Here is a 24,806-nt window from a genome sequence, read left to right on the forward strand (position 1 = left end):
TGCACTGGCAGTTTTTCATTTCAGTATTTCACAATATAAACACATATAAAAAGGATATATGGGCATATGGCTTTGTCTTCTCGCCTCCTCTCTCTGGCGGATGGCCTGTTGCTGGCCGTGGTTTTGATTGCTTCGTTGGTGTCGCGGGGGAGGCCGGCTCTGGCTGCGGAATGGCTCCTTTGCCGGCAGGGTGGCTGAGAGGCGGCGCTTTCTTGCTCGGTGGATTTGGTCGGTCAGGCGGAGCGCCTTCCTGCTGGAGCGTTTTTGGGGGTGCCGACATGGGTCTATTCTTAGTTGGATTGTTGGGCCTCCATTTTTTATTATTTTTATCTCATATTTTTGTTGAGCCTGGGGAAGCCCCCTCATATTTTTGGGGAAGAGTGTATTCGGAATCTTTCCTAGTAGTGTCGTTACTTGGTTATGTTAGTTTGTTAAAAGATTTTACTTTAGGGTTTTCTATCATGGTTCATTTCTATCGTAGTTCGGTTATTTAAATGAGTAATTTATGTAATATAATTCTTATTTACATATAATGGATTAATACCCCTTTTGATAAAAAAATAAATACATTAATTAATTAAAAAATATTCACTTCGCAATAAAAAAAAAAAAAAGGAAAGTTTTGTTTTTTCTCATTCAGTTTGCTTCCATGTCTGTTGATAATCTCTCTGCGAATATCCTCTCTTTTGCCAACTTTGCCTGAAATATACATATGTAAGTTATCAATATGTTCTCTACTAAAGATTTAAATACATGTTTACTAAAAAGACGGTCATTTTATCACAACACTTACTCCATAGAAGAGTTGCCAAATTGTGCAAAAAAAAAAATTCAATGTCCGAAACAAAGAATTCACTCTTTTTCTTTAGAGTAGAAACAATTTTTGTTTAGTTACTTTTGGCTTGCGTGGCCCATTGAGTAGTTTACTAGTAAAAGTGTGAAACATTAGAACTATTCTCTTATGTAAGATGCCTACAATTATATTTCGTTAAACCTTTCAGTTTACATCTAATCATTTTCAAAACTAGTCAATTTTGATTTAGCACTATATTTTATTTCTCTATCACTCTATGGGATCCAAAAGCTAAACTCTGGATGCTTTACTTTGGATGAGGGTGGATTGGTGTGTTCTACAGATTGATCTGAACATTTTCCTAGTGTTTGGGCATCCACTTTGGAGACCGGGTCAGTTTGCATAAGAATCCAAGGATTCAAAGTTGCTTCCAGATCCAAATAGGGGATTCGGGTAGCTTCGGAATTCGGATATGGGATTCAACAAGAAACAAATTAGGGATTTGGGCCACGTCTTTTTTGGTTTAGATGTAGGGACTTTTGTTCAAATCTTATCTGAGTAGTCTAGCATACTTATTCTACAGCATTTGTCATGATGAAATCTTTTTGAGTATGCTAGATGAACCAACTAAAACTTATTTTATGTAGCAGCTGATATTACATAATCATTTACGAACTAAAAACTTTCAGTAAATGATGTGATAATGCTACATCTGCTACTATATAAAATAGGTTCTAAGTGATATACTAAAAGGTGACCCACTCACCATTATTCAATCTTTTTATGTAGAAGAACTTAGCATCTTTCTTAGTTTTTGCTGATCTTTTTTTTACTTAATATATAAGGTTTTTATTTTATTTTATTTATTTATTTGAAGGGTATTATGTAAGTTCATGTAAAATGAATTGGTTGATATGATAAAAAATAAAATAAAATTGAGTTATGAACCTGTTTAGTCCAATTTGTGAAACAGGTGATGCAACCCAGAAGAGTTGATTGTACAACAGAGCCGACCACTATTCCGATCCAAAGGCCTTTTCCCCTTAAGTGCACAGGAAACCCGAGTACCATAGCCACAGGAAGTCCAACCAAATAAAATGCCCCAAGATTGACATACGCCCCCAAATGCTGCCATCCACTTCCTCTAGCTACCCCTTTATAGATATGTGTTCTTATGGTGAGATAATGTATGCTAAATTAAAAAAGCATTCTCGTACTTAGCTAGGTATGTACCTGAGAGTACTGCTTGTAAGCTGTCCATAAAAACTGAGAGGCAAATCAGAGGTGTCATAACTGCAACATAGTCCACTACCTGCTTCTCACTGCTGAAAGCACGTCCCACAACAGAACGACAGCAAAAGAGAGTTGTGCTTACAATAAGCGCTTCAGTGACTGAGAGAAACACTGCAGCCTGAACAGCTACTCGAGCTGCTTGTGGATTACCAGCTCCTAATTCATTTGATACCCGAGCACTGTAAGATAATTGGTGTTTTAGTTTTAATTGATTCGAGTATTTGCAGACACCTAACTTGGTGGCTCAATAAGACATTACTAACATAACAACAATGCACTAAAAAAAAAATGAACTTGTTTAGAACATACCTTGCAGCAGCTCCAAATCCATATGATAAAGTGAAGTGCAAAGTAGAGATTGTAAGGCTATCCAATCACAAAGTACAAAAGTGAGTTTCAGTATATCAATATCTTACAAATTTATTTCTTCTGGTACTGAAATTGAATTATACCATATGGAAAGAACTGAAGTCTCTAGTTTAGGATTTGGTAGAAGGCCGGACAGCAAAATAAGTAGCTCGCACGACCACCATTTCAGACTACAATTTTATCAACAACAAAAAATTAAGATGTGTATATATAGTGGGATGAGTGGGAAATGATATGAAAATGTAAAACAGAAAAAATAGGAAAACTCACCAAACCATTACAGCAGACGGGATAGCCAAGCGAAAGAACTCTCCAACATGAAGAATAGAATCTTTTGAAATTGTAATACGGGTTTTCTCGAAGACTGAGGAATACATTGCATAGGAACCCAGCATTACCACATATAACCAAGTGGATAAACTGAAGGCTATTGCTGAACCTTTACTTCCAAATCCCAGCTTATACACAAGAGCCCATGAGGCAGATATATGGAAGAGAAGAATGGCAAAAGAGGATAGGAGCATTGGGAAAATGAGACTCTGAGACTGGAAGTAGCGAGTTAACGGTTTAATAATTGAAGCACCAAATAGTGCAGGAATAAGCCACATTGAATATTTGCGTGCCTGAAGGGATATCAATGGATCCTGGCCTACTAAAGGTAAAAATTTATCCATGAATATCCATAGGAGACATACTGGAGGACAAACCAAGAGAAGGGATATCATAGCAGTACAAGTATAAGTTCCAAGTTTTTGGTATTGCTCTGCTCCAAATGCTTGCCCACATAAGGTTTCCAATCCACCTGCCAATCCTGACTGCTCTCCACAAATGAATACAAATTAAGAAACTCGCTCATTAAAACTTATATAACTACCAATGAAGGTGTCAATCTTAGTTAAAACAAATTAAAAGGAAATGTAACTATTCGCACCAGGTTTTCTTACTCAACAGATTCATCAGATCCCATTGTACCAATTTAACTTGTTTACCAAAATTTCAAAACAGCATACACATGAAAAGGAGAACAAACGAAAAAAAAAAAACAAAAACGGTGCAAATATAGTGGTCAAGTTCCTAGTGTTTGGCTCCAGAATTTGCTGCAGCTGGTCAACAGTCTCTTTTCTTGCGCGGGCGTGCCAGCACCTTTCGGGTGCGGTCGTCGGGGGTGTCCCTTGACCTGACTTCTATCAAACGATTGTGGACGAGGAGAGCACCAACCTCGTCGTGGGATTCTTTGTGCCTCGTGGCGAGGACTTTTGCTGAGCTTCTTGAAAATCACAATCGATACTCGAAGTTGCAGATCGAGCAGAGCGAAATCACCGGGAAATGTTGAGATCTTGCTAAAGCGTGACTTTAGCTTGGCTGGGTTGCTAGGGCGTTACCCTTGCTTGGCTGGTTCTGTAACCGTTGTGGTAGCGGCACTATCGTCGGCTCCCGAGGAGACTAGGACCGAAGCACGTTGACAGAGGGTTTGGTGGCACTGAAAGTCGGCTTCTGAGAAGACTAGGACTAGGAGTGAGATCACCGGTAAGAGAAAGAGAAGGAGAGGAATTGCTCTTAGAGAGGTTTGCTCTAGAGAGAACTTAGATCATCTTAGAGATGTTGTTGTTGTATGTGAATGGGTGTGTTAGAATGAGAGGAGAAGGTGTTTATATAGGGAAGAAAAAGAAGAGTGAAATGATGAGTGGAAGAAAAATAATGAAAGTAGATTTAAGTTCACTTGTAAAATATGGAAAAGATAGAGAAAAGATGAAATGAAAGCAAAACATGAAGGTGCAGCAACATGGAAGTGGTGATGATCTATTAAAGAGATTGTAGAAGAAAAATATATCCAAGGAAAGAGAGAAAAGCATCTAGCTTTCTTCATGTGGGTAGGAAACATGAACATGTGAATATTGAGCTGGTTTTAGGTCAGTTTCTGCCCCTTTATTCCTTCAATTATTTCTCCAACAAGACTTCATTATATGCCTTCGACTTCTTCATATGAAATGTTCCACTATGAGTGTAGATCATCCTGACAAATTTTCAGATTTTTATTTCATGTGGTTGGGCCGAAAATGCTGCTGGACCTCTTACAGGTCCAGTTTTCCAGTTTTGCTTCTGTAGAAATTGGGCTGATTGTTTGAAGGCCTTCCACTCAAAAAAAGCTCTTGCACTCTTCATAAGAAATGATCATTGGGCTTTCTAGAATTAATCTGGAAAGTTTTAGCTCATTTAGATTTCATTTGGTTAGTCTGTCGCCCCTCCTTCCTTGTTTAGCTCGGTTTCTCCTAACCGAAGTAGGAAAATATGCTAAAGTTGACTTGTCATACTTCCATAGTAGGCTTTATTTGGCCTCTAAATATATATTTCGAGCTTTGTCGACAATATATAGCTTGAGCCACTGATATTGGCTCAATTTCTCCAAGACGTGCCTTGTCAGGCCAAAATGTTCATTTTGGGTCCAAACACCTAGCATCCCAACCCATTTATTAAATGAGTTCATTGCTATCGATGACATGTTGTGTGTGTGTGTGTATTAGACATATAACATATATGACCAAGTTGACAAGTGCAGCCAAAATTTGACCCTTGATTCAAGGTAATGAGTTAAACATATTCATCACAAAAGAAATGTGTAGTTGATGGAAGAAAAGAAACTAGCTTCTGGTAATGCAACACGCGCGCACACATAAGAAAAAGCAGGACTTACAAGAAGGCTGAAACCAGTGACATTGGTGAGAGAAATGGCAATTGCTACACTGGATAGCGAGAGCTGATCAAGATGTCCGACCATAATCATCGATACTAGTTGCAGAAGATACTGCAGTACCGTCACTGCAACCATTGGTGCAGCTATAATACCCTCCTTCTTCAACTCTCTCGCAAATGTAATCGTCCATTTCTTATCTTCATCAACCATCTGTCCCATTTCTAGTTTCTGCTGCATTCTGTGAACTCCCCCTCTTGCTAGCCGGCTAAGTAATCTTACCAATATGAGTTTAAATAAGAAGAATGGTTATGAAGGTATGGCTGGCCGGCCCGGTTATCCATATATATATTACTCTCTAGTTATGGCTCTCCATTAATATATGAAGCTACTGCATGTGATGATGTGATCTTACTTTTGTCTTTAGTGATACTTTGATAGTGTCATAGTAGGCCTCTGTAAATCATAAATCTAGTGACATTTATTTTGTTTGTTTTTGTGTATGACAAAAAGCCGGTCAAATAATATATTTTATGTATGCAAGAAATACTCTTGAATTGAAAGTTTTACTTTCTAGATGTCTTAATTTTCTTAACATCGATGCATCTATATATTTCAAACAGTAAGTCAAAATAGTAGCATCGTATAAGATTAATATAGCTGCTGTTGTTGATTGTAAGCTTGACCCAAGCTGTTATCGATTAGGATCTTACTAAATGTACCTAGCAAATATCTAAGTGTACCCAGCACTTAAAAAATTATCAAAGTTTACCAAATTTACCCCCTAAAGTCTAGAGCATACAACACTGGCTGCCTCCTCTCAAACTTGGATGCTGAGGTCCCCAAACCATAGTTTGCAGTAATCAACTACATAGATATTATTATTTAGTTCTTCACCATCTTCTCCATCGATCCAATGACCACCAGGCTCCTTCCCATTCTCTCTATTCGCCCAATTCCCAAAGATTGCTCTAGCTAATTGAGACTTCCAAAGTCAGCTTTCTTAAACTTGAATCATGAATCCATCTCCAAACAAACCATGTTTCTTAGTAAAACCCAATTGCATGAGAAACCAAAGCCCCAATATTCCAAACCATGAAAATCCTCAACGCCCATTTGGAAGTTCTATATCATCTGCAAATGAACATTGCATGTTTTCTGAAGATCGAGTAAAAAAAAACTCCTTTGGATGATGAAAGAAGAACTGCTGAAAGTGTGTGGATATCATCAGAGTAAAAGGAAGCAAATCAAAGGGGAAAAAGAAAACCTCTTCTGCCGCATCATTTCAAAGGAGTTGAGGAAGCTGGGTGCGCTTAGACCTTTTTTTTTTATTTTATCAAAGAGAGTGGCAAAGTTGGAAATAAAAAAATAATTTTTAATTGCTGGGTGTATTTAGATTTATGTTGGGTTCATTTAGCAACACCCATCGATTATTGATATGTGTGCCAAGGCAAAACCAAGAATTCAGGCTTAAAACTTCGCTTTAGAGATTTCTCATCAGTTTCATTATAAAGTTGTTTCTTTTATCAAATTCCTCCCTTTAAATGCAAAAGAAAAAATCACATAATAATAATAATAATAATAATAATAATAATAATAATAATAATAATAATAATAATAATAATAATAATAATAATAATAATAATAATAATAATAATAATAATAATCGTAATTGTAAACTAAAAATTAGGGCTGTCAATGGGTCGTGTCGGGTTGGGTTTGTGTCGGGTCAAGATATTTGTCGTGTCGCAAGATACAAACCAAAACCCAACGCATTTAATAATCGTGTCAAAAATTTAAACCCAAATCCAACCTCTGTTTACCCGTTTCCAACCCGCTTAACCCATTGAACAAATATGTCGTGTCGTGTTAGACAAAATAACCAATTTAAGGGTTAACAATACGACCCATTTAACTAAAAAAATACATAAATTCATTAAATTCATTAAAAACTCCACAAGACGAAGAATATAAATAATTATATATATTCATAAATAATTAATCCAATAATTATAAAAGCAAAATATTTCAAATTGTCTAATCCTATGATCAAATATTCCCAACGTCCAAAATTTCAAGAAAAAGTATAGCATAATCGGGTTATATGGGCTTACTTTGTGTTGGCGGCGGGCTCACTTCGTGTTGGCGGGTTGACCCGTGGCCAACCCATTTATTAAATGGGTCATGGTGGGTTGACCCACGGCCGACCCGCTTTTAATCGTGCGGGTTCAACCCGCTTTATTTCGTGCGGGTTTCGAGTCGTGTTATCGGGTCGTGTCGGAATTGACAGCCCTACTAAAAATATCTATAGGCCTAGGCAAAAACAACCCCCAACCCAAATCACCAAGCTCAAGAGGCCAACCCTAAGAAAAGAGACCCAATTCAAGGCCCAGCAAGATCAACTTGACCCAAGCCCAGACTTCATCTCCATCACCCACTAGCTGCAAGTACAGTTTCAGTGCAGGTCCGTCGGACCAGACCACCACATTCATTCCGCAGCGACCCACGCCACCAAGCCCCATGCCGTAATGTACCACGCCGCCACAAACCAGCGTCGCCAAGATGCAATGCCCTTCGATTAACACCCGACATCGTCGCCCAATACCTCCACAACCCAGGTCGTCGCAGGTCTTGGAAGCCACAACAAAGCGAGCCATCCCTGTACAAAAATGACCGCCACCCCTAAAGACTTCGTTTGGTACCTGCCGCCGAACCTTCTTGCTAATACCTCAAGCCAAACGCCTCTCCCAAGAACTCCCTCAGCAATAGCCCATTATTGGCAAGGCGAACCAATGCTGGCCTCGAGCGTCATTGGACGAGAAGAATTTCTCAAACCCTAGACCCAAAGTAGTCCGAGTTTTTTGAAGCTATATAAATTAATAGCTTTGGGACCAAGGAAATCTGATTAATTTAGTGAATATAAAATAACCGATAAATTAATAACTCACTAATTTATTCTTTATTTTCTTAAATATTGGAGTATTTTGTTCAATGTGCTATGTTGACTGACGAGCAAATAATTGACAGCGTCATGCGAAATGATCAAGATGATGATAGTTCTACTATAAAGCCCGTTTCGCGAAAGGAAGCTCTCAAAGTAGTGATGACATTGAATGAATTTTTGTTGCATCATGAAAAACCACACCAAAACTTTTACCATGTTAAGAAAAGGAAATTCTACAATATGCTAATGCATATTAGTGCAACTCACATACGTTGCCCAATACAACAAGCATTCTACGTGTGCATGCTCCTATCTTTGTATTGCAGGTTAAAGAGTCACTTCTTGCTTACGGAGTTCGGGGACTTGTAGGGGCTGGGAGTCGCCCGGACATCACTTATGCTTAATGACATCATGTTTATAACTCCCCAACCAAGAAGATCATCTTACTTGGGGACTTCGGGGACTTGTAGATACCTCTACTAGCAAGCTTGTTTTATATGTCACCTAACATAAGTAACACCTTCTTAGGGGGCTCCACAAGCCATGGTGGGGCCCAACAACGACATGCATTCCGTAACCCAACATTCAACCTACCCCGTGATAGTCAGAAGCCGCCAAGACCTCGTTGGGAAGCAACCTTCCCAGCCTTACCAAGTGTCTTCACAATATGGTTTTCTAGACTAGAATGGGGACTTCTTGTCCCATATTGAAGAAAATGTAAAGGAAGGAACCTCCCTTCCCTATAAAAGGAGACTCCTTCCCATGCCACTTACTCAACATCCCATTACAACATCTTGTAATCAACTTGGGTCTTGCATAGTAAAGCTTTAAGTGGATATAATATCCCCCAAAGTGGGAGATGAACCGCTATACTTCTTCTCTCTCTCTCTCTCGTACGTTAACTAGAGCCTTCGGTTCTAACGTTAACACTTGTTTATGTTGTAATAGGGTTGATTAATAGTGCAGTAAAAAATTAATAAGAAAGAATAGTGCAGTCCAATGTTCGCAGTTTAAACCATGTTTCGAACCTAAGACCAACCATAACACATAAACAAACTCTACCACTAGAGAAAATTGTGTCATGTTCATATAAGGAAACTCTAAACATTTTATATTCTTACTTTTGTACAGAAATTAAAAAATATACAAAAATCACAATGGGATACGGGACCCTCTATGTCCCTACATGGCTCCACCCCCGGTTGATGATGATCTCTCTGCGAATATCCTATCTCTTGCCAACTTTGCCTGAAATGTACATATGTAAGTTATCAATATATATGTTCTCTACTAATAAAGATTTAAATATACATGTTTACTAAAATGATAGTCATTCAATCTCCGAAACAATGAATTTACTCTTTTTCTTTAGAGTAGAAATGATTTTTGTTTAGTTACTTTTGGCTTGTGTGGCTTGTTGAGTAGTTTACTATAGTAAAACATTAGAACTATTCTCATATGTAAGATACATACAATTATATTTCGTTCAACATTTCAGTTTGCATCTGATCAATTTCACAACAAATAAATTTTGATGTAGTACTATGTTTTATTTCTCCATGGGATCCAAAAGCTAGACTCTGGATATTTTACTTTGGATGAGGGTGGATTGGTGTGTTCTACAGATTGCTCTGAACATTTTTTTAGGGTTTAGGGATCCTATTAGGTTAATGGATGTAGGCGACGAAGCCGGTTCCTCTTTTGTCTTTCCTGGTCGTTCTAATTTTTGTTGGTGTCGGTTGAACAATGAGAACACAATGATGTCTCAGAGGATTGTGGATAGACTCTGCCGGCTGTTTATTTCTTAAATGCAGTGGATCGAGTTTTGCTACTAGGTAGGGATAATGGTCCAACCATTGTCCGGCCATATATGGAAACCGGGTGAGTTTGGATCCAAAGATTCAAGTTGCTTTCAGATCCAAATAGGGGATTAGGGTAGCCTCGGAATTCGGATATGGGATTCAACAAGGAAAAAGCCACGTCTTTTTTAGTTTAGATGTAGGGCTATTGTTGAAATCTCATCTGAGTAAATACAAACATACTTATTCTACAGCATTTGTCACGAAATCTTTTTGAGTATGCTAGGTGAACCAACTAGAACCTATTTTATGTAGTAGCCAATCATTTATGAACAAAAAACTTTCAGTAAACAATGTGGTAATGTTATATCTGCTGCTATATAAAATGGGCTCTAAATGGTACACTAAAAGGTGACTCTTTTCGGACCGAAGGAAAAAACCCTAGGAGAGATTTTCTCTCTCACCCTAGCTCTCTACGGCGCCCTCGCCTCCTCTTCTCCTAGCTTTCTTCTCTACGTCTCTCACCCTCAACCGTCACTCAGCCACATGGCCTCCATTGATGCTATCACCGCTAGCTGTGCTACCTCAAAAACTGACAAATGAATGAAGTTGTCTATTTTCTCCACAAAAAAAAAAAAAAAAAAAAAAAAAAAAAAAAAAAACTAAAAGGTGATTCACTTATCATTATTCAATTTTTTTGGTAGAATAACTAAGCATCTTTGTCAGTTTTTGCTGATTTTTTTTTTCATGGAATATGTAAGTTTATTTAAAATGAACTTGTTATCAAAAATAAAATAAAATTTTTGTTGAAAAATTGTTTTCAAAAATAAAATAAAATTTTTGTTGAAAAAAAATAGAGTTATGAACCTGTTTAGTCCAATTTGTGAAACAGGTGATGCAACCCAGAAGAGTTGATTGTACAGCGGAGCCGACCACTATTCCAATCCAAAGGCCTTTCCCCCTTAAGTGCACAGGAAACCCGAGTACCATAGCCACAGGAAGTCCAACCAAATAAAATGCCCCAAGATTGACATACGCCCCCAAATGCTGCCATCCACTTCCTCTAGCTACCCCTTCACAGATATGTTTACATGTGAGATAATATGTGCTAGATTAGAAAGCATTCTCTTACGTTTATAGGCATGTACCTGAGAGTACTGCTTGTAAGCTATCCATAAAAACTGAGAGGCAAATCAGAGGTGTCATAACTGCAACATAGTCCGCTACCTGCGTCTCACTGCTGAAAGCACTCCCCAAAACATAGCGACAGCAAAAGAGGGTTGTGCTTACAATAAGCGCCTCAGTGACTGAGAGAAACACTGCAGCCTGAACAGCTACTCGAGCTGCTTGTGGATTACCAGCTCCTAATTCATTTGATACCCGAGTACTGTAAGATAATTAATTGATGTTTTAGTTTTAATTGATTTGAGTATTTTGCAGACACCTAACTTGGTGGCCTAATAATAAGGCATTACTAACATAATACCAAACTGCACAAAAAATAAATAAATAACTTGTTTAGAACATACCTTGCAGCAGCTCCGAATCCATATGATAAAGTGAAGTGCAAAGTAGAGATTGTAAGGCTGTACAATCACAAAGAACAAAAGAGAGTTTCAGTATATCAATATCTAACAAATTTATTTCTTCTGGTACTGAAATTGAATTATACCATATGGAAAGAACTGAAGTCTCTAGTTTAGGATTTGGTAGAAGGCCGGACAGCAAAATAAGCAGCTCGCACGACCACCATTTTAGACTACAATTTTATCAACAACAAAAATTAAGATGTGTATATATATATATATAGTTGGATGAGTGGGAAAAGATTTGTAAATGTAAAACAGAAAAAATGAGGAAAATTCACCAAACCATTACAGCAGACGGGATAGCCAAGCAAAAGAACTCTCCAACATGAAGGATAGAATCTTTTGAAATTCTAATACGGGTTTTCTCAAAGACTGAGGAATACATTGCATAGGAACCCAGCATTACCACATATAACCAAGTGGATAAACTGAAGGCTATTGCTGAACCTTTACTTCCAAATTCCAGCTTATACACAAGAGCCCATGAGGCAGATATATGGAAGAGAAGAATGGCAAAAGAGCATACGAGCATTGGGAAAATAAGACTCTGAGACTGGGAGTAGCGAGTTAACGGTTTAAGAATTGATGCACCAAATAGTGCAGGGATAAGCCACATTGAATATTTGCATGCCTGAAGGGATATCAATGGATCCTGGCCTACTAAAGGTAACAATTTATCCATGAATATCCATAGGAGACATACTGGAGGACAAACCAAGAGAAGGGATATCATAGCAGTACAAGTATAAGTTCCAAGTTTTTGGTATTGCTCTGCTCCAAATGCTTGCCCACATAAGGTTTCCAATCCACCTGCCAATCCTGACTGCTCTCCACAAATGAATACAAATTAAGAAACTCGCTCATTAAAACTTATATAACTACCAATGAAGGTGTCAATCTTAGTTAAAACAAATTAAAAGGAAATGTAACTATTCGCACCAGGTTTTCTTACTCAACGGATTCATCAGATCCCATTGTAGTAATTTAACTTGTTTACCAAAATTTCAAAACAGTATACACATGAAAAAGAGAACTAACGATAAAAAAAAAAATAATAATAATAAAATAAATAAATAAATAATAAAAAAGGTGCACATATAGTGGTTAAGTTCCTAGCATCCCAACCCATTTATTAAATTAATTCATTGCTATTGATGACATTTTATGTGTGTGTGTGTGTATTAGAGATATAACATATATCACCAAGTTGACAAGTGCAGCCAAAAATTGACCCTTGATTCAAGGTAATGAGTCGAACGGATTGAGCTCCCCTAGAGTAACTGTGTAAATTTCATAAAATCATGATCCTACAACTAATTTATGGTCAGATAGTTGCCACATCATCTAATGTAAGCTTTCTCTCTCAAATCAACGTTAGAGTTCCCGTTATCTACATATTTAACAATACCTAAAACCCTTTCACTCAAATACCAGGAGATCTCGTTATTGATCCAATATTCCAGCACCTCTTTGCACACCAACGAGGCCAAATAGAAAAGCCAGATATTGGCCAAAAGAATAAAAGCGATGCAATACTGAAACGTAAACAAGACCAGTTAGTTAATTATGGATAGGTTTTGAGATTGAAATCTGAAGTGCCTTCTTCTCCACAATGACTAGGTACCAAACAAACTGCAAACCAAGATTATAGGAATTTTCACAAAAGAAAGTTTCATATCTCCAAAACAGTCTAGTATCTGGGATTCTAGGATTCAGAAACCACATAGGCATGCCCAGAGCCTTGTATGTCATCTGATGGCATTGATATTCTATTCTTCTCTTCTAGAGGAAGTTCAAAGAACTCCGCCACAGTATCTTTCATGCCCTGCATCACTTCTCTTGCCACTCCATGGTTTACCATCTGCAAAATGTTGTTTAACTCGAAGACAAGGATGCAGATAAAAAAGCAGAGAATTGGTTAGAGGAGACGAAAGACAAGTTTTTGTTTTCAAGTTTTTCTTTTATCAATTAAAGGACATGCTCTTCTGTAGTTCAAAGATCTAGTTTACATCTTAATGTTCTTGAAGGATTTCAGATCTTATACATCGTTGTTGAATCGAAAACTGTATTTTTTTTTCCCTCCAATCGGGCAGTTTTGACGTTGATTTGAGAAGAAAAAACCCAAAACATGAAACAAGCTGATATGGCAAGGATCTGACCATTGGAATATTTCAATGACTAAGATTTTATGAAATTCATAACTTCACAGATATTGAGGAGCTCGATCCGAGTCGAACATATTCGCCAGAATATAAACAAAAAAGGAATGTGTAGTTAATGCAAGAAAAGAAATGTGTACGTAGTTAATGGAAGAAAAGAAACTAGCAGCTTCTGGTAATGCAACGCAGGACTTACAAGAAGGCTGAAACCAGTGACATTGGTGAGAGAAATGGCAATTGCAACACTGGAGAGGGAGAGCTGATCAAGATGTCCGACCATAATCATCGATACTAGTTGCAGAAGATACTGCAGTGCCGTCACTGCCACCATTGGTGCAGCTATTATACCCTCCTTCTTCAACTCTCTCGCAAATGTAATCGTCCATTTCTTCTTTTCATCAACCATCTGTCCCATTTCTAGTTTCTGCTGCATTCTGTGAACGATCCCCCTCTAGCTAGCCGGCTAAGTAATCTTACCAATATGAGTTTATATAAGAAGAATGGTTATTATACTACTCCTCTTCTTCTTTATTTCTTTTATTTCTTTTACTTATTCCTATTCTTATTCCTATTCCCTTCCACTACTGTTTTTTCCTATTCTTATTCCCTATTGCCTTCCCTATTCCCTATTCCCTATTCTTCGTCTTCTTCTTCTATTTCTTTCACTTATTCTTATTGCCTTCCACTCACTCATATTTTTTTTTTACTTATTCCTTCTCCTCATCCCCCTCCTCCTGTCTTCTTCTTCTTCTTCATTTCTTTTACTTATTCCTATTGCCTTCCACTCACTCATATTATTTCTTCTTCTTCTTCTACTAGGGATCCTGAAGGGCCATGTGTGTGTGTTTATATATATATATATATATATATATATATATATATATATATATATGTCCTTCTTGGCTAAGGACATCCTTACCTAAGCTTTGGGGTACGGATTTCCAGTTTTTGGCCACTTTTCGATTATATATTCACATCTTAACCGTTCAGTTTTTAGGTTCTAATGTATAGATCATCTCTGCAAAATTTCAGCCAAATTGATGATTGTTAAGGCATTCAAAACTGCAAATTACAACAATGTACATGAACGGTTCCGGTTCGATAGATTCGGTTTGTTCGTGTAAATTGCAGTTTTGGATGCCTTAACGATCATCAATTTGGCTGAAATTTTGCAGAGTTGATCTATACATTAGGACCTAAAAACTGAACGGTTAAGATGTGAATATGTGATCGAAAAGTGGCCAAAAAATGGAAATTCGTTTCATAAGCTTAGGTAAGGATATCCTTACCTGAGAAATTTTGTGTGTATATATATTCTTCTTCGTCTATTTAATTCTTTTACTTATTCTTATTGCCTTCCACTCACTCATATTTCTTCTTCTTCGTCTTCTCCTCATTCCCCTCCTCTGCCTTCTTCTTCTTCTTCTTCTTCTTCTTCTTCTTCTTCTTCTTCTTCTTCATTACTTTTACTTATTCCTATTGCCTTCCACTCACTCATATTTCTTCTTCTTCTTCTTTATTTCTTTTACTTATTCCTATTGCCTTCCACTCGTAGCCTCATACCATACGACAGGTTTAATTACTTTTTCCTATTTTTAACAATTCAATAGATTGGCTTCATGAGTGAAGACAGTGATATGAATTGATGCAAACATGAATGAGCATCTATATAAGGTGTAAGATGCATGCATAGAAACTTAGCTAGTTAAGAGCATATTTAGCAGACTCTCTATTTTAGCTCCTTATCTATTTTAGAGAGTATGTTTAGTTTTATATCTATTTTAGCAGCTGCATCAAACTCCTAAGTGACTCTCTATTATAACTTTTAGTTATCTCGCTCCTACATATAGAGAGCGAAATAAGGCTCTCTATAATTTATAACATTCATTTTGAGTTACTTTATGTAATTTATAAATACATTTAAACTATTTAATCTTTATTTAAAAAATAATATAACTTCAAAACTAGCTAAAATAGAGAGCACTGATGCAAACGTATTTCTAAAGTGGCTAGCCAAAATGAATTTTTAGCTACTTTGGCTAAAATTTGACTAAAAAATGGCTAACATTGCTAAAGATGCTCTAACATCACAACAACTGTATTTAATCAAATTCAATCTTTTTCATGTAAGAAAAAGTTTGCAATACATAGTAGAGTCAAAAGTCACCTACTTCTAACTGAAAATCAGGTTATGACACTTAACAAACCTTCTTAAACAATTACAGACAAAAAATAGAGTTAAAAATCTCCGGAACACTTTCTTTTTTTTCTTTTTTTTTTGAAAAAGGGTTTGGAACCCAGTCAAGCTAGAAGGCTCATCCCCACGCCCATGTTATTATTTATTATAGATTGATGCATTGGGTGGGACGTAATACATGTACCCCGAGTGTTCATAGAAACTTTACAGAAATCTTCATAGAGGACATCCTGTAAGTAATCAGGAGCCTCCCATAAATATAGGTCAGTAGCATGACCTGTATTTAATCTCCGGAACACCTTTAGTCAACAACAATCGTCACTAACAACTTAGATTTCCATGGAGTTAGACTCATCAATCCATTTTGGTCTCTAATAGAACATTTTTAAGGTAAATGCTTGTAATCATTTGACCCTAATATCAATAATTATCGAGTATTTATAAAAATTTGATTTAACATATTATAAAATGAATTAACTTTTAGACATAGATACAAATAATATTACAACATTCCACTCACATAAGCACGCAATTCAAGTCATAAATTGTAATAATATATTTAATCATTTCTAATTATTATTATATTATTATTTTATTCGAAGAAATACTAACATCATTGAACAAGCCACAGCTTGTAGGCCAAATATAAAAACTAAAAATTAATTATCTTTTAAAGCTACATTTGTAAAAGTTATCAAAGATGGAGCTTGAGGAAGTCCTTCGCACGGCAAGAAACAATGACATGTATGTGAAAGGTCCACCAATTTTGTCGCACTCATGAAATCTGAGTTTGGAGTACAACTGCAATTCTTGACCATTGCTACACGAGTTCCATATTGGCAATCAGTTATAGTTTTACCACATGCATTGACCCATTTGAAATCATTCTTCTTTACAATATTTTAGATCCCCTATGGTTCAAAAAGAAAAAATTAAAATATTTTGCTGCGTTAATTGCATATTACAATATTTAAAATTGTTCCAAATCGAATATATAATACTTACATTACTGTTCAAAAGCATTATTAACATTTTTTTTAAGAGCACTATAACATTTAAGAAATGATGAGACCTAGCAGTACTCTGCTAGGGTTGAGCGGCCGCCGCCCTTGGGCGCGGTTTTGCAGCACCTTCCCTCTTCAATGGGGTTCTATTCCCTCACCTTCTCCGGTGTCGGCTCTCTGGAGTGGAGACTTTGTTCTCCCCTCCGTTTCACTTTATCCTATGTCAATGCGGCTGATGCCGTGTGCTAAGCAGGATGCGGCGTGCACTTTGCCGGCTCGATCAGCGTTGAGGATGTTAGCTGATCTATCATCGCGGATGGCGGCTCACAGTGGTGGTTTTTCGAGGCCTCAGCGGGCGCGTCTCAAATCTAGCAAGGTGGGTCGGGTTGGTTTGTGCTCAGATGCTTGGGGCATGCCCAGACCAGATCGATCAGGCGGAGGGGTCACCGAGTCGGTAAAAGGTGAGATCGATTCCGCCCGGCGCGAGAAGATGGATCCATGGTTGAGTCTTTCTTGACGAGGGTTGGAGGAGATGCGTTCGGGCCGATTTTGGCAGAATTTGCAGATCCAATTGACGTTGAGAGTCTTCCCAGGTCTATGGTGCGGATACCTTCCCCGAATTGATCTCTTCCTTCAAGCTTTGAGGGAGCCCCGGATTGATTCAGGCGGAGATAACGGCGCGGCGGCTCTGATCAGTGGTATTTGGGTGTGCAGGCATTGGGGTGTCAAGATTGGAGATGACTCTAGGGTGCACAGAAGTTTGGGTGCCCTAATCATATTCACATGGGTTTGGGCTTTTGTCAAAACTGCTTTTGCAGACTTGATTTGGGTCTCGAGCCGAATTTGGATCCGGATTTGGGATCCTGGTCGCTTACAAATACGGATCTTGGATCCGAGACAGCTGCTCATATTGATCTGGTATTGGTTCTGGTTCTTAGGAGTTCGTTTGCTAATTTTCGAGTTTCTGACACCCTCGGTTACTTTCGAACTCCTGGTGAGTGCATCACCTCTCCTAGGTGATCATTTCGCCGGTTACGGTTACGGTTACTATTACATTTACACTGCTTTCGTGACATATGCAGTGCAGCGATGTCGTTCGACATCAAGTCACATCCTAGCTGGTTACCTTTCATTCTAGATGCGTCTGTGCATCTTCTTATCATTTATTGTTTTTTCTTTATTATGGATGCGTTTGTGCTCCTCGTTATGTTTTATTGCTTTCTTTCGATGCTTTTGCATCGCTCCATGTAACCTCTGTTATCATTTAATATAGTTTGACGTCTTTCCTTTAAAAAAAAAAAAAAAAATTATTGATAATAGTTTATATGATTTAGAATAAATTGAAAAAAAAATTATATATATATAAAGGCAATTCTACAATTGCTTTCAATTAAAAAGCGTTTCAATTTATTTTCTCATTTATCTTTTTTGAATAGAAGAAATATCTTTATTGATGGCACTTAGCATTGTTGATTACAATCAAAGCTTAAGGTGTCCAGAATGCAATCTGGAGGTACATTAGACCAAATAGCACTACAATTGTCATCAAAAGCTAAACTGGCTAGCCTGTGAGCCACTGCATTGCATGTTCGTGGTGCAAATATGATTTGCACATATGGTCGAGCCCTTGAAGCCATCTGTATGTCATCTATAATAGCAGCACAATCAAGTAAATCATACCTTGAATTAGCAATGTCCATGGTGGCCTGAAGACAGTCAGTTTCTATCACAATGCCTTGGTTTGGAAAGGACTGCAAGAACTGCATGCCATGATTTATTGCCATTAGTTCCACTTGCTTAGCTGCAGCTACATTGCAAACTGGAAGAGCAAAAGCTGCTTTGAAATTTCCTTGTGCATCACGTAACACACCACCAATTCCACCCTTTGTTTGATCTGGAAGAAAACTCTCATCTACATTTAGTTTCCAATTACCATTCTCTTTGGTTGTTTGCTGCATAGACTGCTGAGCAGTTCGAAACTCTTCCAACCAGGATAGATCCCCAGGAACAATGTCCATTTGTGATTGTTCTGTTCCATTCCACAACTTGTTGTTTCTGTTTTTCCAAATGGCCCAAAGAATCATCAGCAGCTTTTCAAAAGTGTCTTGCTGCATATTCAAGGCATGGTCCAAGCACCATTCTTTGAAATTTATGTGAGGAAGGAGAGGACTTTGTGAATGAAAAGGGGAGGCTGAAAGGATAGCTTGCGCCAGAGGACACTTGCAGAATACGTGAGTACTGTCTTCAAATCCTGTTGGGCATAACAAGCAGTTCGTTTCACCTGAAAGCCTTTCCTAGTCAACGCTGCCTTAGTAGGGAGGAGATCATTGCACGCTCTCCACATGTATATTTAAACTTTACCTGGAACCTTAGTATGCCAAATACGTTTCCAAAGTGGTTTATAGGGGTCTCCCTGAGAAGTAGATGCGAGTACAGAACCAAGTACTTTTTCCCTTGCTATCCAATACGCAGATTTGACTGAATAGAAGCCTCTTTTTTCAGGCTTCCAAAACATTCGATCACTAACCTGTCTTCTAGCCAAGGGAATACATAAAATCTTCTCGGCAAGCGTATTAGGGAAGAGTTGCCTAACAATAGCTTCCTTCCATCTTCTAGTAGTACTATCAATTAGGGCAAAGACACTATCCAAAGTGCAATCTGATGGTTTGTGGATGAGATAATGTGGACAATGTGGAATCCATATGTCTTTCCACATATTGATACTACAGCCATCTCCTACATGCCAAGCAACTCCTGCTTGCAATATGGGTCTGCCCTGCAATAAACTCCTCCACGAGAAAGGGTGACAACCCACCCAATTCTGCTTCCCAAAATGAAGTATAAGGGTGATAGCGAGCCTTGAAGATTTTTGCTATTAGAGAATCCGGATTGGTGACAAGTCTCCAACCCTGTTTAGCAAGCATCGCTAAATTGTAGGCATAAATATTTTTAAATCCCACACCTCCTTCATTCTTCTTTTCCTCCGTGTCACCCCAAAAGAAAGATGCACATAATTGGTGTATATCATCACACAATCCCTTAGGCAATAAGTAACAATTCATTGCATATAGTGTCATAGTTTGTGCCACTGCTTTGATTAGCGTTTCTTTGCCAGCTGAGCTCAGAATCTTTGACTTCTAGTTGATTAACTTATTGGAGAGTTTCTCTTTGATATAGGCGAAAATAGCAGTTTTGGATTTCCCTACTCTGAGAGGGAGACCCAGATATCTGTCATGCTCCTTGACACATTTAACTTCCAATATGCTGGCCAAAGTATGTTGTTTGGACTGGTCAACACTTTTACTGAATGCTACACTACTCTTTTGGAGGTTTACTTTCTGCCCCGATGCCTTTTCATATATATCAAGGAGATTTCAAAATTGGGTACACTCTTACACATTGGCAGTACTAAACAGAAAGCTGTCATCTGCAAAGAACAAGTGATACGCTCAAAGCAAGCGCATAATTTAACCCTGAAAATGTCATCGTTAGTACGCAGTAAATAGGGATCGTTCTATTCCGGAGATTGAGGGTACACATGTCATTGTCAAACAAATAAAGAATTAAAATAAAACAAAGTATATTATTTACAAAAATAAAATAAAGTATATACAAAATTACGAAATAAAGGGAGGTTTTAAGAGTTGGTTTCCGAAAATTAAAATAAAAAGAAAGAAACTATACAAACACTTATACAAGAATGAAACATAAGAAACAAAGATCAAAACCAATTTCATAATCAAATTCGATTCAACCCTACAATTGTTCTTCCAAGTCATGAGAAAGAAGTTGATCATGTGAAACATTCAAAGCAAACGATTTCTCATATTTTACTTTCCTTGCTAATTAATCTAAATGAAAGCACCTAGATTAATCCTATCAAACATGCAATCAAAGTCTAGAAAGCTAGCTAATCATAACATGTTCAACGCAATACACATAGAGAAAGGCTATCAACTCAAGTGAACAACTTAGTATGAAAAAGTTCATCTAATTGCATCATTTTCAATTAAATTCGATTCTTGTCCAAAACCTTTACTACTTTTGATTCAAGTTTACAAAACTATTAGGTGAATCATAAACTTAAACCTAGCACCAATTATATGCAAACCCTAAAAGTTTCGAACCATTTAAGATGAACACATAAAAGATATCAATCAAACAAATTTAATTGAACAATCTCACAAAAGCAACTATGGAATCACAAACATAGGAATCGAAATTATCATTCAATCATAAAAATCCGGAATTAAACTTTGTTCAAATATCATTGTCAACTAGAACAATTCCAACGAAATCAAACAAGGTTGCAAAGAAAGAGGTTGAATTACACCGTGAGATGGATGATGGAGATGGATGCTTGGCGTTTGGATTCTTGAATCTTGGAAGCAAGTCTTCAAGGTGGAGGATGGATGATGATGCTCACGGCTCCTTCTTCTTCTTCTTCTTCCTTGCTTGAAACGTTGAATGCACTAGAGGATGGAGAGAGGGGTTTGACATTATGGGAGAGTATTTTCTGAATTATGGGATGTGGAGGGGCTTTTGACGTCAAGAGTAGGAGAGTATATATAGGGGACGCAAGAGTGCTCTCCAAGTTCTTGATTCTTCTTTTATTTTCCAAGGAATTAATTTAATAATTCCACATAGCTTCCACCAATCCCGTAGCGCCAAGTAAGCCCTATTGTGTTGTCCAACCAATCATAATTCTCCAAAATAAGTCTAAATCCTTTTAATATATATCCTTGCCGAAATTATATAAGGATTTTCTGATTTTCTTCATGAATTTCGGACAAAATTCCTTTAGGGAATTTAGGGATGAACCTAGACTTGTTTTGGACCTTTTTCTTGTTGCACACACTTCTTCTTTCCTTAAAACTCTCCCTCAATCTTCTCCAACGTAATCTCTTTATTCACTTCTTGATTTTCACGTTGCTTCCCTCTATCTCTCTTGGCAATTCACGGCAACCACACAATAGTCTTCCAAAAATATCTCTTTTTCCCTTAAAAATCTCCCTTGAATTACTCCAATCAAAATCTTCAATTATATTTTCAGATTTTCACGTTGGCTCCTCTTTTTCCTCTTTGTATTTTACGGCAAACACATATATATCTTCCAAAAATATCTCTCATGTGTCACAAACCCTAATTCCATGGGCCTTGATCCATCTTTGCCGAAAATCCAATTTCCATGAAGGTTCTTGGGCCTTCTTGCGTCACCTCCTTGCCATGTCATCTTCTAAGGTCTTCAAGAAGCTTCTCTCACGCCATAACACTTCATCATTTCGATCATACATCTTGAACGGCCTAGGAGTCATTTCCTTTCCTGGACAGGATTTCCTAGTTGGAGCAGGAAAACTTCTTTTCTTCACTTCAGCTCATTTATGCAGCCCTTTCACCTTTTGTACCTCATCTTGTCTCCTTCCAACGTTCACCAGCTCCTCTTCCCATTTATGAGTTCATTTCAGCTCATTTATTCCAAGGACCTGAAAATAGAAACTATTACTACAAGTAGAAACTTTCTAAAAACAAGAAATGGAAACTTTCCTAAACTAAAATGAAAACTTGCTAGAAATGGAAAATAGAAACTTTCCTAACTAAAAGGATTTATTTAAGGAAATAACTAAGTAAATACGAGGAAATAACAATTAAAACGTCGCATTAAAATGCTCCTATCAACAAGTAATGCAGCTTTGGTGCTTGGGGGGCCATTTGATGACCAGCAATCCTATTCTCAACCACAGCCTTGGTGATTAATGCATAAAGTCCTCACATAGGATGAACAAGTAAGGAGATAATGGGTCACCTTGTCTAATGCCTCTGGTGGGGGCAATCAATGGTGAGGACTCACCCTGAATCAAAAGAGAATACTTCACTGAGGTAACACATGTCCTTATCATTTGAACCCATTGGGGCAAGAAGCCTAGCTTTCTTAGCATGGCTTCCAGAAAGCTTCATTCAAGTCTATCGTATGCTTTACTGATATCCAACTTTAGAGAGAAAAAACCAGTTTCCTGATTTCTCAACTGATGCATGAAATGTGCAGTCTCTGTGGCTACAAGGGTGTTGTCTGAAATTAATATGCCAGGGACATAGGCACTTTGCAGTGGAGAGATAATTTCCGGTAGCCAAAACTTAAGCCTGTTTGCCACCACCTTGGAGCTAATTCTGCAAATTACATTACATAAAGCAATAGGCCGAAAATGCATTGCCTCTTGGGGGTCTTTTATTTTTGGAATAAGGCATAAATGTGTCAAGCTTGACTCATTCCACATCTCTCCATTTGCAGGTAAGTTTCTAACAGCATTGCAAACATCAAAACTCACTATATGCCAATACTTTTGATAAAAAAAAAATGGAGTCATACCATCAGGGTCGGGGCTCTTGGAAGGATGCATATGGAAGAGAGCACTCTCTATTTCCTCATCCATATATGGTTTAGTGAGATCCGAGTTCATATTGTCCGTAACCTTCACCGGAGTTGCATTGATCACCTCTTCTAGGGCAGTAAAGTTATGGTCAGAGGAGAACACATTGGAGAAGTACTGCATAAGAAGACACTGAATTTCATAGGGTTCACTTTGCCACACCCCATTCTCATCAGTTAGGCCTCTAATTGTGTTTCTACTCTTCCTGTTGCTGGCTCTTCTATGGAAAGACGCAGAGTTACGATCCCCATCCTTCAACCATATTGCCCTTGACCTTTGTCTCCAATAACGTTCTTGTTGGGCTAACAACTTGCTATGTTGAACATGTAAAAGTCTCTGCTCTTCATATTGTTCTGGAGAATAAGGTTGACGCATAATGCCATAGAGTTTCTCTTGAACTACTCTTAACTCGACCTTCTGCTTGTCGAATTCAGTTGAATGCCAAGCCATCAATTTCTTACCAGCATGTTTTATTTTTTGCCCTAGTTGCTGCAATGCGTTACCAGTGGTTGGTGTAGCCCACTCAATAATGTTATTGCATTCCTGGTTTCCATGCCAAACTTCCTCAAAACGAAACCTATGTCGCCCTTTTCTTCGTACCATTTTGTCTGCATGCACTTCAATTAGCAAAGGACAGTGATCTGACTCACTGGGGCTGAGTGTAACAACTCTACTGTATGGATACCTAGCTCTCCATTGGGTTGACTGAAAGTTTCGATCAAGCTTCGATCAAGCCTTTCTCATTTATCTATACAAACGCCCGAGGTAATTAACAATTTCAGGCTAAGCCTTGGCTGTCATACGGAATCACGATCCAGCTTGGTAATCAATATGCAAGTCTAGTCTTCAACGGATTCCTTGTCACAGTAGACTCCGCAGACCCGGCGCCTACAAAAAGATAGATAAGAGCTTGATCAATCTTCACCAAAACGCACAAATTGGACCTCCAGGCTAAAACCCGATGAAGTCCTGTCCAAAGGCCAAGCTCTTGAACGGTTGAACCACAAAGCTGGACTAGAAATTTCTACTATCCAACATGCATTCCAATCCCTGCTACCAAAGGATCAACTACAACCGAGCAGAGGTTGAGGAAGTGCCTCACCAAAGGGCAATAAGCGGAGGAGCAGCAGCTCACAAACCTGGCGATTAACAATAGCAAACAACCGGATTCAAGAAATAAGCCAACCAAAATACAGCCCTTACCACCTCCCAAGAGTTCCCCACACAAACTTGCATGGATCATACGTATGGCATAAATGGAACATAACATGCCAAGTGACCATCTACCCCACTCAACTAATCTTTCTTGCTTTCTGTTCTGCTCTACTATTTTCCTTTTTCCAGGAATGGTTTGTGACCAATATAAGCTTTTACGTGGAACGTATAAAGAGTGAAGAGCGAAGAGCATAACAGGAATTATACAATACATATACATGAAAGTTACCAGCAGAAGAATAGTAATTAGGCTGGATAAACTAAATAGGCTCATGACCATGCTTGAACTAATCGGATAGCACCAACATATATGATCCATCCAGATCTCTC

The 24,806-nt window shown here is 38.0% G+C and overlaps 2 protein-coding genes across 3 annotated transcripts; both read right to left on the bottom strand.

Moving 5' to 3' along the window:
* Positions 1 to 604: 604 nt before the first annotated feature.
* On the bottom strand, positions 605 to 5,435 carry LOC133712454 (protein DETOXIFICATION 8-like). Its single transcript, XM_062138561.1, has 7 exons — positions 5,148 to 5,435; positions 2,726 to 3,270; positions 2,539 to 2,625; positions 2,396 to 2,452; positions 2,027 to 2,265; positions 1,742 to 1,947; positions 605 to 699 (listed from the first exon to the last, which is right to left on the bottom strand). The coding sequence occupies exons 1-7, from the start codon at positions 5,382 to 5,384 to the stop codon at positions 637 to 639; spliced, it is 1,434 nt and encodes a 477-aa protein (XP_061994545.1). The 5' UTR covers positions 5,385 to 5,435; the 3' UTR covers positions 605 to 636.
* A 3,743-nt stretch (positions 5,436 to 9,178) lies between these two features.
* LOC133712636 (protein DETOXIFICATION 8-like) lies at positions 9,179 to 14,115 on the bottom strand. Of its 2 annotated transcripts, none has more exons than XM_062138747.1 (7): positions 13,832 to 14,115; positions 11,755 to 12,299; positions 11,560 to 11,646; positions 11,417 to 11,473; positions 11,036 to 11,274; positions 10,755 to 10,954; positions 9,179 to 9,336 (listed from the first exon to the last, which is right to left on the bottom strand). In XM_062138747.1, the coding sequence occupies exons 1-7, from the start codon at positions 14,066 to 14,068 to the stop codon at positions 9,271 to 9,273; spliced, it is 1,431 nt and encodes a 476-aa protein (XP_061994731.1). In that variant the 5' UTR covers positions 14,069 to 14,115; the 3' UTR covers positions 9,179 to 9,270. The 2 variants fall into 2 exon arrangements, with proteins under 2 accessions (XP_061994731.1, XP_061994729.1); XM_062138745.1 differs by having other exon boundaries at positions 10,755 to 10,960.
* Positions 14,116 to 24,806: the final 10,691 nt, after the last annotated feature.

This window comes from Rosa rugosa, chromosome 5 (assembly GCF_958449725.1).
Source record: "Rosa rugosa chromosome 5, drRosRugo1.1, whole genome shotgun sequence".
NCBI lineage: Eukaryota > Viridiplantae > Streptophyta > Magnoliopsida > Rosales > Rosaceae > Rosa > Rosa rugosa.